The sequence below is a fragment of the Ipomoea triloba genome, chromosome 15, assembly GCF_003576645.1.
Source record: "Ipomoea triloba cultivar NCNSP0323 chromosome 15, ASM357664v1".
NCBI lineage: Eukaryota > Viridiplantae > Streptophyta > Magnoliopsida > Solanales > Convolvulaceae > Ipomoea > Ipomoea triloba.
In genome coordinates, this window is record NC_044930.1 from 21,232,205 (window position 1) to 21,249,312 (window position 17,108).

General features: G+C 35.4%; 1 protein-coding gene and 1 pseudogene across 1 annotated transcript; both read left to right on the top strand.

Annotated features, from left to right (window-relative positions):
* The first annotated feature begins 12,792 nt into the window (after nt 1-12,792).
* On the top strand, nt 12,793-16,076 carry LOC116005861 (annotated as a pseudogene).
* On the top strand, nt 15,495-16,453 carry LOC116005862 (putative F-box protein PP2-B12). Its single transcript, XM_031246100.1, has 3 exons — nt 15,495-15,542; nt 15,838-15,923; nt 16,024-16,453. Exons 1-3 carry the CDS (start codon nt 15,495-15,497, stop codon nt 16,451-16,453), a joined length of 564 nt encoding a protein of 187 aa, XP_031101960.1.
* The last annotated feature ends 655 nt before the right edge of the window (nt 16,454-17,108 follow it).

The following is a 17,108-nucleotide window of genomic DNA, read 5'->3' on the forward strand; positions in this document are numbered from 1 at the left end:
CGGGGGGGGGGGGGGGGTTTAGTAAATCTGCCCACCCAGAATGTAGGGAATAAATATAAGAAGTAACGACTTAGTACACAAGTGATTGGGTTGCCCGATGGTCTGAGTCACACATACTTTAACCCTCCTTTTTGGCCCACCATGCCTTCATAACCCAACAAGATTTGGGCTAACTTTTTTCTACCCCACTTGGGCCAAGACTTTCCCAATAAAATGAACCCTATACTAGGGTCCCATGGCCGCATGCATCATAAGTCCCCCACTTTCTTTGTTTGTCTTTGACGAGCAGAGAAAATATAGACACTCTCGTCCCTCTACGTGCCTTAACCCTCTCGACTCTTGGTGAAAGCTCTTCATCTCTTCTAGACAGCATGGTGCTCGGTTTCTACAACCTCCCCCACATGCTGCTCGTTAGGATGACTTAGCTTTCGCACGTACCTTGCAAGAAAAAGATAGAGATACTCGCCCCCCTCTCCTCGTGCGGGCTCATTGAAACGCCACGCCCCGAAGTGTAACTTAGCGGTGCACTAAGGAGCGGAATATATCGACGTTGAGTCGCAGAATTTAAATTCATCACAGAATTTTTTTTTTTGGTGGGTCATTGACAACAACATCAGTGGAGATTAAATGGTTTGTTTTTAATTGGTTTCTGAACCTTGAAATTATGTGAGCTATTAGGTTGCTTTTCCTAATATTATTGTCATGTTTCTTATTTTACTCTAGCACTTTTAATTGTTTTCAGGTGGAATCATGTCCGGATTTTGGGCCATGCAAGATGGGTAAACACCACAGGGCCTCAGTTTTTAGAAGGTCTAATATTTATTTTTGACCTAGCTACCTAAAAATAAAAAAAAAATCTATAATTAATCATCAGTTTTTCCCAAATCACTTCTCTCTTCTAATAATTAGGACCTAATTAATAGAGATAGAGCATGACAAAATCATTCTGTAACTTGAAAAGAAGAGTCATATATTTTACGGTATTGATTTTAAATATTAGGCTTATACTTTTGATAGGACCTCATTTATTATAAGAACTGGACCATAACAATTCAAAAACCGACCCTGAGGTGAATTTAGTTTGATGAAACTATTGAAGCAACTTGAAACAATTTGAATTAAGTAGAGAATACTATACGCTGGTCTGAGTAATATGGTGGTCTACATATTGCTTAAAAATTACAAGACGTACTCATAGATGCTGCAGAAATAGTTCATTAGTTTATGTTTCATATTTATTTGGCTTTGTCCCTTAATATTCTAGAAGTACTCCAGATTTGTCTTGGGTTATGTTTCATTGTTTCTTATTTATTTTCGCTTCTCCTTTTATATGTTTGTTTGTGCTTCATGCTATCTGCCTCTCTTCATATATTTCTTTTTTATTCATATGAGATTATTTGAGTTTGTTAAAAGCTTATAGAAAATGATATTATAAAACTAATAACCTTTATGTATGATATTTATGAGTAAGAATCACTTCCTTGACTTTGTGGATCCACATGGGCACATTGGACCTTTTTTCTTTTTTTCTTTTGAGTACTACTGACTCAAGATAGCTACTTTCTCAACCTACTGAAGCTAGGCTCGAACCCACTCCCATCATCCATGTGAGAGTGTTAACCGGGACACCGGATGTCACTAGACCACAAAGTCTTTGACACCAGGGCCGGTCCTGAGCACGGACGGGATGGGCGACCGCCCAGGGCCCCATGATAGAAGGGGCCCATTCATATATATGTATATGTATACATATATCTATTATAGTGTTATAATTATATTAAAAAATAAAAAATTAGTGTAATAATTATATTAGAAAACAAAAAATTAAGAATAGATGGGACTGCAGGAAGTTGAGAATCGACGCTTAATTAAATAATTTAGAAATAGAATTGACACGGGGAGTCGAGGACACCTAATTATCTTTTATCTATAAGAATCAACACCCTAACCAGCTAAACTATTCGTCTGTTTCAATAAAAAAAAAATTCTAGTTCGATTAATCAACGATTATTCATTTGTTTGCCAGTTTGGGCCCCATTGTCCGTTGTAACTTGTAAGTTTTTTTCTATTTATAATTTGTTCTGTCTTTATTTCTTATTCAACACAGCACACCTATATGGCAGTAGGGATTTAGTGTTATAAATCTATAATCCTCTGATGAGTAATGTTTATTTGGATAATGAATTTTGTGATTTCTATAATTCTAGAATTCTAGAATATATATATATATATATATATATATATATATATATATATATATATATATATTATATTATATATTATATATATTGTACTGTTCTTTTCTTATACACAGTTTTTAAAATTGTTTTATATAAAGTTACCTAAAAAGCATTTATGTGATGGTGAAAAAAGAAAAAAAAAAACAAGTAGAGCAGCTAATAGAAACACAAAGAGGTATATTGAGAATGACCAAGGCCATGTTAATGATGATTTTGTGTATTGAGAATGATATGCTAGAGAAGGTTAATCTTGATGCAATTATCGATGATTTTTTATAATACGTAGAATTTTTTTGTCATGATTACTTATGTATTTAAAAAATGTTGAAAATTTTCTAATAGTATTTCATGTTATTTGATATTATTATTTTTTAGTATTATTACATTTAAATTTTAGTTTTTCATATAAGGGGCCCTTTTTTTTTTTTTATTTCGCCCAGGGCCTCTAAACTGTTTGGACCGGCCCTATTTGACACATTGAACCTTTTTTTGAATGCTTTAGAATTGAAGCAAATTTGTTGCTCTCTTCTAGTCAGCTTTAAGGAATGAAACATGAACAGGCTAAAAATGGAGCAGAAAAAGGGGAGTCAGTTGCCATGCTCCTAGCTTCAAGCATTTCATTCCCTCTACCTGCCACATTGGACTCCTTTCGTAAGCCAAATCAAAGCTCATTCACCATCTTCCTCGCAGCTCCTCTTCAGGCTTTCACTCTTATGCTTGGTTTTTACTAGCTCTCATGTAACAAATTTTAATAAAAAAAAAAAAAAAAGAATGACATGATTTTTAGGAAAAAAGAATTGAAAATTGTAATTAAAAAAAAAAGGATAATTTCTTTTTAAAACATCACTTTTGGCGTGACTTTTCACGTAGACTGACACAGTCAGTCTACTGACTAGCGCAGATATAACCAGTCCTTAGAGCATCCTTATCAATAGAGTTTTTTTACGGTTATTGAGAAGTTTTTGTAAGTGTAATTAGAAAAGAGAAAATAGGGTGGGAGGAAAAAAATTTAAAACAAATCAAATTTTAAAAAAATAAAAATAAAATAATTGGACTTGTCAGGCGTGCATGCTGCAGTGCACACGCCACTGGGCGCAAGAAATGCTATGCACGCACACATGATGCGGCTAAATCTTGGAGTCCGTGGGGCCCATTTCCTGCCATTATCCCCATTCTTGCAGAAGAGCTTCTCACATTCTCTCTCCATCTCTCTCACTTGTCATTTGGCAAAAAATCTAACATGATCCCAACATTATTCATAGATGTAGATGCTCTTAGAGCATGCACATCTAGAGTCGTCTGCTGGCTGGCGCATATATGACCAGTCTTTAGAGCATGCACATCTGTAATTTTTACACGGATCTTGCATAAGTGAAAAACCACCCTTCAGTTAAAATCCAAAGGGTGGTTTTTCACTTCTGCAAAATCTGTGTAAAAATCACAGATGTGCATGCTCTTAGTGCAGGAGACCTTTTTTTTTTTTTTTGAGTAAAATTAGACTGCCTTTTTTTATGTACGTCTAAAATATAAGAATTGCAAGTTGTACTTGTGTTTCTAGTATTTTATGCAAAAAAATTAATTTTCATAAATTGTAGAAACTACATTGGAACTTGCGTTTCTGACATCAAACGCAAGTCTGAATGAAGTTTTGCCTAAAAATATTCAAATTTTAAAATTTACTCATTTTTACCCACTCCACTTGTTTTTCGGCCATTCAAGTCAACAACCCTCCAAATTTAATTTATACTACCAAAATATAGGCTTGGCCTAATAAGTCTATTTGAAAGTTCAAAAATTATAAGTTATAAATAAAAGGTTGAGAATATTATATAAATCATTCAATAAATTGCGAGTTAATTTCAGTGGAGGTCCTTTATTTTTTGTGGCAATTTATAATTTAGTCTCATATTACCGTTTTGGTCATTTAACTCTCTAGAATATCATATTTTGGACACTTTTGGTCATTCCATTAACTTTTTTTTTTGGTGAAAACCCTTTTTTTTTTTTTAACCATTTTTTTTAGTAAGGCTATTTTCATCTCTTCAATTTTTTTTTTCCAATGAGTTAAGTCCAACAGAGGTCCCTTGTCTTTGGTAACAATTCTAAATTTAGTCTTAGACAATCATTTTTTCATTTAACTACCCATACTATCATATTAATTTTAGACACTTCTGGATATTCTGATGACTTTTTCAAGTGAGACTATTTTAGGAATGACGTTTTTGTTTCTTCAATTTTTTTTCTAGTTTTTTTAAGCCTTTTTTTTTTTTTTTTTCTGATTTTTGCCTCTTCACCCGTTGATTGCATCATTCCTTTACCGGGCTCTTGTCTTCATTTCCTTCAACCCAATCCCAAATTGTTCTTCATCAATGGTGATATCAAGTACATGAAGACCTCCAACTTCCGGGAAATAATTTTGCAACGCAATTGGAAAGTTCAGGATCTCACCACCCGGTCGATTTCAATTTGACCGCTATTGTTTAATACATGATTTTGTGAATCATGTATTGTAGTTGTAGAGTAAAAACAAACCAAAGAAAGAAGCCTCTTTCTTGTTATCCGAAAATACCATTTCTTCAAATTGAGTTTCACCGGAAAGAAGTCATCAAAATGACTAATTGGGAGGAGATGAGGGGAAGTCACAAAACAAAAAATAAACAAAGTGACTGTCAAGCTAAGGCAGAAGATGACATTGAAGCGAAGCTATTGAAGGTTCATCATTATCACAATCTTGAGATGAAAACAAACCTTGCAACATGTAATGCAAGATGTTGAAGAGCTAATGCAGATTGCAAGGAACACCAACCACTTTGTCAACAATAATCCAATGATTGGAGGATCCTATAAACGTACCTCAAATGTGGAGGATGCAATGGTAGGACACTAGAAAGAACTAGAAGAGGTAAAGTATCATCTCCTTCGTAACACACTTGAACAACGCCAAGTAATGGCAAATTGGCAATGGTGGGTACGGGTGGTACAACAAGACAACTTAACTTTTGTTAAGAAAATTTATGAGGATCCTATTGTCACATCTCATTTTGAGTTACGTGCTTAGAACACCATGTCCCAAGTGCATAACAAAGCACAAGCCCTCTATGACATTTGCCGTTGCATCATGCCAATGAGCAGTACTTTCAACAAAAAAAAAAAATGGAGGGTGATCTAGAAATCAAACTGTGTCAAATTTTATTGGGCCATAGGTACCTTATTATTGTGGATGACATATGGACAATTGAAGCATGGAATGATATCCAAAGATGCTTTCCAAATGATGGAAATGGGAACATTATAAATTAGAAATGATCCACTATAAATTAGAAATGATCATTTAAAAATGGAGCAAGCTGAAGATTCCCTTCTTTAAATAAAGAAATATTGCAGTAAAAAAAAGTTTAAAAAATGAACATTATATTAGAAAAAAGAGCTAGTGGTCACACTAAACTACCTTATTTGCTTAATTCTTTAATGTAGCTTGCACAATTGGGATTATATCACAGCTGTCACTCCAATTTTGTCAATGTCAACTTGAACTCCGGAAGTCACGTTATTCAAAATTCACAAATTAAACCAAACTAAATCTTCTTTCTTCTTCTTTTTTTTTTTTTTTTTTTTAATCATAATTATTTACAAGTAGTAGATGTTTTGTATTTTTCTAACTTTTTTTAGTCCAATGAATCAATTCTCTCACCATTGGGGCTTAGTGCGATAACCACTAATTTAGAATAGTAATGGAGGTGTCATTATACTACATGGTAGTTGGTCCAAACTATATCTGATCTATCTAAAAACTAATAAGTGTGAATGAAAGTTATATCTTTCATTTACATTAATTTTTCCATTACTTATATATATATATATATATATATATATATATATAGGCACGCACACACACACACATAATGCTATAAGAGTTGTAGTATACAACATTTTGGTCAAAAATTACCCTTTTTGTTTTAACTTCTGTTTTTTTTTTTTTTCAACTATTGTTCTCATGCCGCATATACATCTACCATATATTTTCTTATCTTCTTCAATCGTAATAATAAATAGACGTTATCTATTGAAGTACTATATAAGTTATTTTATAAAATATAAATATCAAATTTATAAAAATGGTTTAATTTATCCATCTTCTCCGAGAAACCTGTAATCCATTTTCCTTTATCATCTCTCCCGATGCCCCCAGCGCAGCACTCGCTTGACCATTTCTACAGTTGACAACCCCATCAGAATTAAATTTCATCCAGTTATTAACTATCAGTGTTGCAAAAATCCCGCGTAGGCGCCGATTAATCCCCGCCTAGGCGCTAGGCGCTGGTCGACCGCCTAAAGTATCACATTAAATGGTGGTGTAGGCGGCTGGCCGGCTAGGCAACCGCCTAGGCCGCCAAAGCACCGCCTAGGCCGCTTAGGCGCTGACCGCCTAGGCGTCGACTAGACCGACTAGGCACTGACTATGCCTTCTAGTCGGTCGATTAACTATTTTTTTTTAATGGGTTATTTCACTCAAAACAACATCGTTTTCAGCGAAATAATCCTAAATTGTACAAACTTTAGATATTTTTTAGATTAATATTTAATATTTTAGTATTAACTATTAAAGTATTATATAATTTATAATTATTAGTCTTTAAAAAATTAAAAATACTTAAACAAATTTTTAAAAAATAAAAAATAAAATAAAAAAATACACGGACGCCTAGGCGCCGATTAATCCCCGGCTAGGCGTCCTAGGCACTAGGCGCTCCCCGAGCGCCTAGGGAGCGCCTAGCGATTTTTTCAACCATGTTAACTATAAAAGGCTGCCAAGTAGTTTGTAACTCAATGACACCTCTGTAACTCTCTCAAATAGGAGGCCATAAATTTGAACTCCAGTGATGTGATTAACTATTTATATGCTTCAATAGGTTGATATTAGGTATAGATTTTAGAACATACATAATTTGGTAAGAAATGCAAAAGAGTTAATTACATTTTTGGTCCCAGATTTATCGGTGTCAGTCCACTTTTAGTCATTTTTTATTAGAGCATCCTCATTTGGTCCTAATATTATTGTGGCATGATCATTTGTTGTCCTTTATGAAAAAACCAATTTAAATATCGTTAAACACAAAAGCATTTTTATCTTTAATTATAGTTTTTTTTTTTTTAAAAATAAACATAAAAATATAACGGGGTCAACCCACTTTGTATATTAAAAAAAAAAAAGAACGAAATGTCATTGTATTAATAACATTATTTTAACGATTTTGTTGATAGATGACCAAAAATAATCATGGCACAATAATACTATAACTAAATAAAGATGTTCTGATAAATCTAATACAAAAAATTAAATTAACTCAATGCAAAACAAAATTACTGTTAACTAACCATCCACTATAAATTAAAAATGAATATTTAAAAATGGAGCAAGCACAAGATTCCCTTCTTTAAATAAAGAAATATTGCAGTAAAAAAATGTTTAAGAAATGAGCATTAGAAAAAAAAAAAAAAAACTTTAATGTAGCGTGCTCAATTGGGATAATATCACAGCTGTCATTCCAATGTTATCAATGTAACTTGAACTCCATAGTTTTGATGACTTCTGCTATATATAGTCCTTACTTTTACTCCATTATTTTTACTCTCTTATGTGGTAATTAGTGACATGCATAATTAGTTATTTTCATTTTGTTGGTCCCAATGAAAAATTCAATATCAAAACTTTGTGAAAATGAATAAAAGTTAGGAGTAAAATTTAGAAGTAGGAGTAGTAATTTCTGAGTTTTGAATGATTAAAAATCACTTAAAAATAGTTAGCTGAGTATCTCAGCTGAAGTAAGTTATTGTGCCCGATTCAAGAATTATCTAGTGGATTACTATAAAAGATATTTTCTAAAATATAAATATCAAATTTATAAAAATACAATATTATAAATACCTAAAATTTGAATAAATTTAAAATTTTAATATAAAATACTAATATTGTGCATCGATTTTTACACATCGCACATAAAAAAAATACTAGTAAAGTTAATGTGTGGTCAAGTTACAAATGTATTGGTCGTGTTTGGTAACATAGTTAGCTTATCAGTCAATTTTGACTTATTTGGTCACTATTAGTTGTTTGACTTGGTTAATTAACAACTAATATAAGTGTTTGATTAATTAATTTTTTGTAACAATTTATTGCTTCAAAACGCTAAAATACAAAAAATTGCTCAAAACAGTTTTCTCAAACAATTTTTTGAAAAAAGTCATTTTTGCATGTAATCAGCTATCAGTTAATAAGTAATTTTTACCAAACATCTTTTTACAATTAACTAATATTATCAACTAGTCCCTTCACTAACCCAATTAGCTAACAACTATTTACGAAACACTCTCATTGACATGTGAATACTACAGTCTACTCCTGGAGTCATTCAAAATTCGCAACTCAGGACTAGCCAATCACTCTCAAACTCCACATCCCTATAACCCAGTTGTAGTACAGTGGACCATGGTTCACACAACACTACGTGGATCATGGTCCAATACAATTGTCAAATAAAATTATATAGTAGAGTTAAAATTATATTTTAGTGTTGCTAAAATGAAATTAAACGTGTGTGAAAAATGAAATTAAAAAATAGAGCTTGTGCAATAACGTATAGTGTTAAATAAACTATAATAAAATTGAAATGATGCTTTAGTGTTGCTATAATAATAAAACTAGTGTTGTGGAAAATGAAACTTAAAAAACATAACTAATACAATAACATATATTGTCAAATGAATATGAAGTGTATTTAAAATTATACTTTAATGTTAGTATAATTAAACTAGTGTATGTCAATACCTATTAGCCCCCATCACGAGGACTCCTGGTTCTGGTTGGGTGACCCAAAAGGATGTTACACGGTGAAAGAAGGCTATAGACGTGTGGTTGGAGATGTTGTGAGTTCCCCTGGGGCTTTTGATAATTGGTTACATCTCTGGAAGATTAAATGCCCGGCTAAATGGAAAATGTTTGTTTGGAAAGCTCTATCTAATGTCCTTCCCACCACTACCAATTTAATTATAAAGAGGGTAGAGGTAGACCCAATGATAAGTGCAAAAGATGCTACACTTATAAGGTCGTTCTCGGGTCACATTGCACACAATCGCTAGCTTTTATGAGTGATTTGAGCTTGAATTGCGTTAAAATGCTTGTTATTGCCATTGGATCCTAGTCCACACTTGGTTAATCATTTTGTAGGTAAAATGTTGTGCAAAAAGGTGGAAAAGGCATGGATTTCAAAGATAGATTCACGGACCAAAATTGGGAAAAAAGAACACAGGGCACGGACGCGCCTCGGACGCGCGTCCGCCCATGCGTCCGAATTACGACCCTCTAAAGTTCGCACAGCAGAACCGAAGTCTGCTGTGGACGCACGACGGACGCGGGTCGGACGCCCGCGTCCGAATTTCGGCTCTCTGAAGTTCATGAGCTCTGCTGAGGACGCGGGTCGGACGCCCGCGTCCGATTTTTACCTCTCTGAAGTTTTGAAGCAGCACAGCAGAAACCCCGCTGGACGCGCAGCGGACGCGCGTCCAGTCGGGCGTCCAACGTGAAGAAATTGGCGGTTTTGGGCGAAGTTTAAATAGAGAATTGGGCATTTTTCCAGGGGATCATCATTCATTTTCATCTTAGCTCACCTTAGAAAAATTCTCTCTAAAATTAGGTTAAAATTCTCTCCCATTCCACACTCAAATTCCAATCAATTTTCAATTCAATTAGCTAGAATTAGAGAGATCTTCACTTCAACTTTGGATTGCTCAAGCTTGTATCAAGATTCCTATTACATTCAAGTAACATTTCCAATTTCTAGCTTTATAATTCTATTTTTAGCTTTTGATTTGATTTGTTGATTTGATCTTGAATTGTGATTTTGATCTTGAATTGCACTTTGATCTTGATTCTAGGTTTCTACCTATTGTTCAATTGCAATGTTGATTTTGATTTTGAGCATGATGAGCTAAACTTCTTGTGATTTGGATCAATTGAACTTGTATGTATCTCTTGAATGCTAGATGTCTTGAATTAGGGATTGAATGATGCTTAATGGAGGCTTGATAGTGTTTTGGAGTGTTAGTGTGGACTCTAGGCCAACTTGGCCGGTTGCCTTAGGGAATTAGGGTTAGAATCACTCACCTACGAGAGTAGGGAGTGTGTTAGACCTCTCCAACCACTTTTCCTTCCCACCTTTGAGAGAAGGGGGATTGGAAGACGAATAAAGCACACAAGGTGTTTGCCAAAATGCCTCTTTGAACTTAGGAGTTATGAGAGTAACCCTATTGTGTAGGAGAGAGTCCTTTGACCATGAGAATGGCTTAGGTGTTTGTGATTTTGTCTCAAGTATGTCCCTTAAGTGTTGCCACACTTTAAACCTCTAGGAAATCAAGAGATTACGTACTTGTTAGATTGATCCGAATCCTCCTTCCAAATAGATTGTTTCTTACTCATTTACCTTAGTTTGTTTACCATAGCATGCCATACACACCTACCTTTTTAGGATTAGCTTTCGAAAACTAGGCACCCTTATGACTAGTCCCTTGCTTACCGACTCCCTCCTTGCCTTTCCTTGAGACCGACACTCGGGAACTTCTTCCCGTTTTAACATCTATTTCTTTCCATCCACCGCGAAAACTACAACTCTTCACCCAACATGCCCTATGTGTGGGATTTTGCATGAGGATGTTATGCACTCTCTAGTTTTGTGTGATTATTCAAGGCTAGTTTGGAATGAATCTTCATTGCATGTTCCAAGTGTGATTGATGATAACTTTGTTGTGTGGTTCCAAAATGTCATGACCATGCTTACCAAGGAGAATATGTTTGTTCTTGTAGCTGTGTTGTATCACATATGGAGGGCAAGGAACCATGCCGTGTGGGATGCCTATCTACCAGCTCCAGGTCGCGTGTGGCGGATGGCCAGTGCATCGGCTGCCGCATGGAGGCAGATTCACGCGGACTAGGCTCTGCAACAGCAGTCCTCGGTCGCGGTAGCTGCTCCGCATACGGTCCAGACTTCACAACACCACCACTCGGACGCGGACGATCCTTCACTACTGACGGAGGGATTCCCACGCTGCTACTTCGACGCCAGCTACTGCCCACGGACGAAAACAGCCACGGTGGGCGCAATTTTTGTCACTAACGTTTTCCAGTTCATTGCAGCCTTTAGTGCATCTCTACCACCATGTTTCTCGCCTCTTATGGCGGAATCCTTGGCGTGTAAGGAGGCTCTGTCTTGGCTCAAGAATCGGGGGACAACATCTGTTTGCGTCTACGCCGATTGTTCCACTCTCAAGGATTTGCTACATTCGGCTAATCTTAATCTTTTTTCATATGTTAGTTATTCAGTTGATGCCTCTAAGGCTCTTATGTCATCTTTTGTTTCTTGCTTAGTTAGTTTAATTCCTAGAACTCAAAACCAGGGTGCTCATGCACTTGTTACAGAGGCCTTCGCTCAGGGGGCACCGATGTACTGGGATTCAGTCCCGCCGAGCTCTATTGCTCACTTATTTTAATCTATCACTTTTGATTTGGTTTCACAAAAACTAGTGTATGTGGAAAAAGAAATTAAAAAATAGAGTTCATGTAATAACGTATGTTGTCAAATGAAACTATAGTATAATTAAAATGATATTTTAGTGTTGTTATAATGAAATTAGTGTGCGTGAAAAATGAAACTAAAAAACAGAACAATATTGTCAAATAAAACTAAAGTATAATTAAAATGATACATCGTTTTACTTTATGATCCATGCTACTACATGGACCATGGTCGACATTAAAATTAGTCCCTATAAACCATGGTCCTAGCACAAAGACAATTCAAGATAAATAACCCAATAATAACTGATATGAACCCCCAATTTTTCAATCATTATTGCATTTACCATGATCCACACAGCTGTGTGGACCATAAATAAAAAGTACATTTTAATATACTAAAAGTACATTATTTTTGTATATAAAGTACATTATTTTAGAGTGCATTATTTAAGTACTGAAAGTATATAATTTTATATATACTATGAAATAATGTACCTCCAATACAAAAATAATGTACTTTTAATATAATAAAAATGTACCTTATATTCATAGTCCATACAGCTATGTGGACCATGGTCCACACAATAATTTGCCCCAATTTTTACAGCCAATTTTAGGATGAACGGAACTATCACTCAAGCTTTTATGAAGTCTAGCTAGTAGTTTTGGCTGTATATAAAAGTTCAACGATAAGGTACAAGTGCATTATGCCACCACATGCAAATTTTTATTGTCAATCACCAGTTGCTTGCGTTAGGTGGAAACAAGCTTCCGACATTATCAGGGAATCACAAATTGCTGAATTAAATTAAAACTTATTAATTGATGGGTCATCAGTCACGTCCATTCGAAGAAAGAAAGAATGATTTACTGATTCAACTTCTGCCACTTAGCGTTTAACTATGGCAAAATTTTAACTCGCTCGTAGGCTATATATAGAGTTGAGCGTAACACAAGTGCATTATACCACCACATTTCATCAAACCAAACACTTATCAAGAGATATGGCTTTTCTTGCTGTAACATCTCTTATGAGAACGTTAGAGCTTCAGTTCCTACACCCCCAACCACGTGTTACTCTCACAAACAAAGAGCAGATCAAGTCTCTTCATGAAAAACTTGGCCATTTGTTAGTTTATCTTGAGGAATCTGAGAAGAAAGCCACCAATTGGGAGGAGATGAAAGAAGTCACAAAAAGAATAAGAGGAGTGATTGTCAAGGCTGAAGATGACATTGAAGCAGAGCTATTGAATGTTCATCATTATCAGAAGCTGGATCAGGCTTTGCAGCGTGTTGTTGAGGACATTGAAGAGCTGATGCAGACTACAAGGAACACCAACCACCACCACCTTGTCAACAATCTCACAGTTGGAGTTCCCTTTCAACCTACCTCAAATGTGGAGGATAATGCAATGGTAGGACACTCAGAAGAACTGGATGAGGTAAAGTATCATCTCCTTCATGACACGCTTAAAGAACGCCAGGTAATGGCAATGGTGGGTATGGGTGGTATTGGCTAGACAACTTTTGTTAAAACACTTTATGAGGATTCTATTGTCACATCTCATTTTGAGTTACGTGCTTGGACAACAATGTCCCAAGTGCATAACAAAGCACAAGCCCTCTATGACCTTTGCCGTTGCATCATGCCAATGAGCAATACCTTCAACAACAAAATGGAGGGTGATCTGGAAGTCCAATTGCGCCAAAGCTTATTGGGCCAGAGATACCTCATTGTTGTGGATGACATATGGACTACTGAAGCATGGGATGATATCCAAAGATGCTTTCCAAATGATGAAAATGGGAGCCGAATTTTGATGACCACTCGAGATAGAGAGATAGCTCAGTATGCCAACTCTGGTGAGTATTGTTATAACATGCGTTTCTTAAATCCATTTGAAGGTTGGGATTTATTTTACCAGAAGTTTTTGGCTAAAGAATTTCTGAACAATGAATTCGAAACAATAGGGAGGAACATTGTTCAGAAATGTCAGGGTTTACCACTTACAATTGTGGTGTTAGCAGGGCTTCTCTCTACTATCAAGTCAGTAGATGAATGGGAAAACGTTGAAAGAACAATAAATTCATTGCTGACTTTAAATCTTTCTGAACAATTTTCAAGAATATTCAATTTGAGTTACAACAGTTTGCATAGCGATTTGAAGGGTTGTTTTTTGTATTTGGGACTTTTTCATGAAGATTGTGAGATTCCAATTAAAAAGCTTATTAGGTTATGGATTGCAGAGGGATTTGTAGGGATGATGAGTCATAGCAAGAGGCTAGAAGAAATAGGTAGAGATTATTTGCAAGATCTTATTGATAGAAGTTTAATAATGGTTCATAGGAGAAGCTTTGATGGAAAAATCAAGACTTGTAAGATGCATGATCTGTTACATGAGTTGTGCATAAGCAAGGCTAAAATTGAGAACCTTTTGTACCTTGAAACTAAGGGTAGTAGCGATTGTTTTGATCGCTTTATTTGATTGGGTGGTAGCCGTTGGTTAAGCCTTAAAGTAGCAATTCCAGCTTTTCATTTGGTCATTGCTTCCACGAAATGTCGTTCCATTTTATGTTTTAACATGGCTTCAAACTGTGATCGTGAATGGTATTTGCATGCCAACTCTTTTAAGAAGTTAAGAGTGTTAGACTTGAGCAAGATTAAGTTTGCATCAGGTATGCCTCAAGATATTACAGATATTGTTTTCCTAAGATACCTAGCATTAGCCTCAAGTAAGCTTCTAAACCATATACCTTTGTGGAAGAATTGGAACCTACAGACACTAATTATCAGTGAAGATGACAACGGTTCCCGCAAGTTGCCTCATGGAATTTGGGAATTGCCACAATTAAGGCATCTGGAATTGTACCACCAGGTTTCTATAGATCTTCCAAAAGTGATTCAAGAGAACCTGCAGACACTTTATTGGTTGTTTGCCTCAGAGTGCACAATGGAAGTGTTTCTGAGAATCCCAAATGTTAAACAGTTGGGAATAATTGCAGGAGACGAAGAAGCCTTGCCACAGGGCTTAATAAATAATCTGTCTTGTTTAAGTCATCTTGAGAAGCTAAGAGTTCAGGGCTCTTACCATCCTTTACACCTAGGTCCACAGGCCACTATATATCTACCCACAAAACCTTAAGAAGTTGACATTTGTGAGAACTCTTATACCATGGGAGGACATGAATTGTATTAGTATGCTACCCAATCTGGAGGTTCTTAAACTTAGAAACTTTGCCTGCGTGGGATCAGAGTGGGAACTAACTGAAGAAGGTGGCTTCCCACAGTTAAAAGTTTTGCTCATTTCTCTTACAAATTTGAAGGAATGGAAGGCATATGTTGACCCTCCTTTCCCGAAACTCGAATGCTTACTCTTAAGAAATTGCTTCGAGTTGAAAGAGATGCCAGAGTGGATTGAAGATATCATCACACTCCAGTTAATTAATTTGGAGTATTGCTACGCTTCCCTTGTGGGTTCTGCTAAGAGGATTGAACAAGAGCAACATGACTACTACGGAAATGATATGTTACGTGTACTTGAGTTTAAAACTTGACTAGGTTTGTCTCTCAACTAATTTTATTTTTTATAATAATTGATCTTCAATTAGTACATGTTCTATCTGACTATAATTGAATTGATTTTTAATTTATGATAAAATACTAGACGAGGACCATGCTATAGAAGATGAAGATTCTAATGAACAAACCTGTGAAGTTGAATGTGTCCACCATGGTTTAACTGTAAGTTGGCTTTTCCTTGTGTACCCCTTGAATCAATGTATGTAATATATAGTTGTTAGTTTATTATACTGACTTTTTCACCTACATACTGTACTTGATTTTGATTTATTTGAAATATTATTAGACTATACAAATTTCAGCAAACTTCTTAACATTTTAAATATCTTAGAATAAATGTAAATGCTTTATAACTTAAACTAATAAAAGTGAAAAAAATCAATTTAATTTCGTCATTAGATTTGGATCACATGTAAACAACGCAACATTAGCCTTTTTGTTTTGTGCAGAGCCTTTGGTTTGAAGCAAGGAGGCTAAGGATCGAATGGGGTGATGATACTAGGTATTGGATTTGGACAAGGGACTCTGAATTTGGGTATGTAATTATGGGTAAATTTTAATTGTCTAGAATATTAATAAGAATTGCATTGTTCCTAGCTAGCTCTATCTAACATGATTAATTATATTTTGTACAGATGTGAGGTTGCAAAGCTTGAGAAAGTTAGCTGGTTCGAAATCAGATTAACCTTTGACGTTCGATGCTTATCTAAGATGACATGTTATTCTGCCTACCTTGTTTTTAAGATTGAAAGCGGGCGCTTTCAAGATGTCAACACAGCACTGGCAGGTGTGAGATATGAGGAGGACAAGGCCATATACGGTTGGATGCGTGGAGAGAATAGACACTCTCAGGTCTTTCTCGCAAAGACGAAAACTTATGGGGATTGTGGTCGGTTTTCTGACAGTCGCTCTGATGGGTGGATGGAGATCAAGCTCGGAAACTTTTACGTTAGTAGTGGGAATGAAGGTGAAGTTGAATTGCAGCTATGGCATGTATCAGACCAGTTTTGGATGTCTGGTTTTATAGTGAGGGGCATTGAAGTTCGACCAGGAAATGAAGGATAATAAATTAAGCAAGTTGCTGAGTCTTACTATATCACCCAATGTCTTTACTGGCCGGCGTTATGTTGATCTTATTATATTCTGCATTTCTATTTCTGTTTGTGCGGCCATTATATTTCTAAAAAGTAGTAATTTGTGTGTTGTGATACTTATGTTCATGCTCTTGAGTATACGTTTAGAACTATGCAATGTTGCGATGCTAGTTGACTTTGAATAAGTGAGTGATCGGGGGACTGAATTGCATGTTATATTATCTTGTATTTCTCAGGTCTTGGAGTAAGTGAATGTATTTAATGCTATGGTAATATTAATGTTGAATCTTACATATATATATATATATATATATATATATATATATATATATATATATAGGGAATAGTTCAGGTGCGGGTATAGCTTCCAGTGCGGTTGTGCGGTTACGCATCTTAAGCATTAAAATAACGCACGCACTTTAAATAAGTATACAAACCATGCACCTTAAGCTAACAACAGAATCCACATGCCTAAAGTTTTTAAATGATCACCTTTAGTACACAAACTATGCACCGTAGACACACAAACAAAGCACCTTAAGTACACAGACCACACAACTTAAGCTAAGAAAACAAACCACACACCTAAAGGTTTTAAATGATGCACTTTCAGTACACAAACTACG

Coding starts and splice junctions, on each gene's coding strand:
- LOC116005862 (XM_031246100.1), top strand. CDS start 15,495: ATGAAGATTCTAATGAACAAACCTGTGAAGTTGAATGTGTCCACCATG. Junction 15,543..15,837: donor AGTTGAATGTGTCCACCATG/GTTTAACTGTAA, acceptor TGTTTTGTGCAG/AGCCTTTGGTTTGAAGCAAG. Junction 15,924..16,023: donor ACAAGGGACTCTGAATTTGG/GTATGTAATTAT, acceptor TATTTTGTACAG/ATGTGAGGTTGCAAAGCTTG.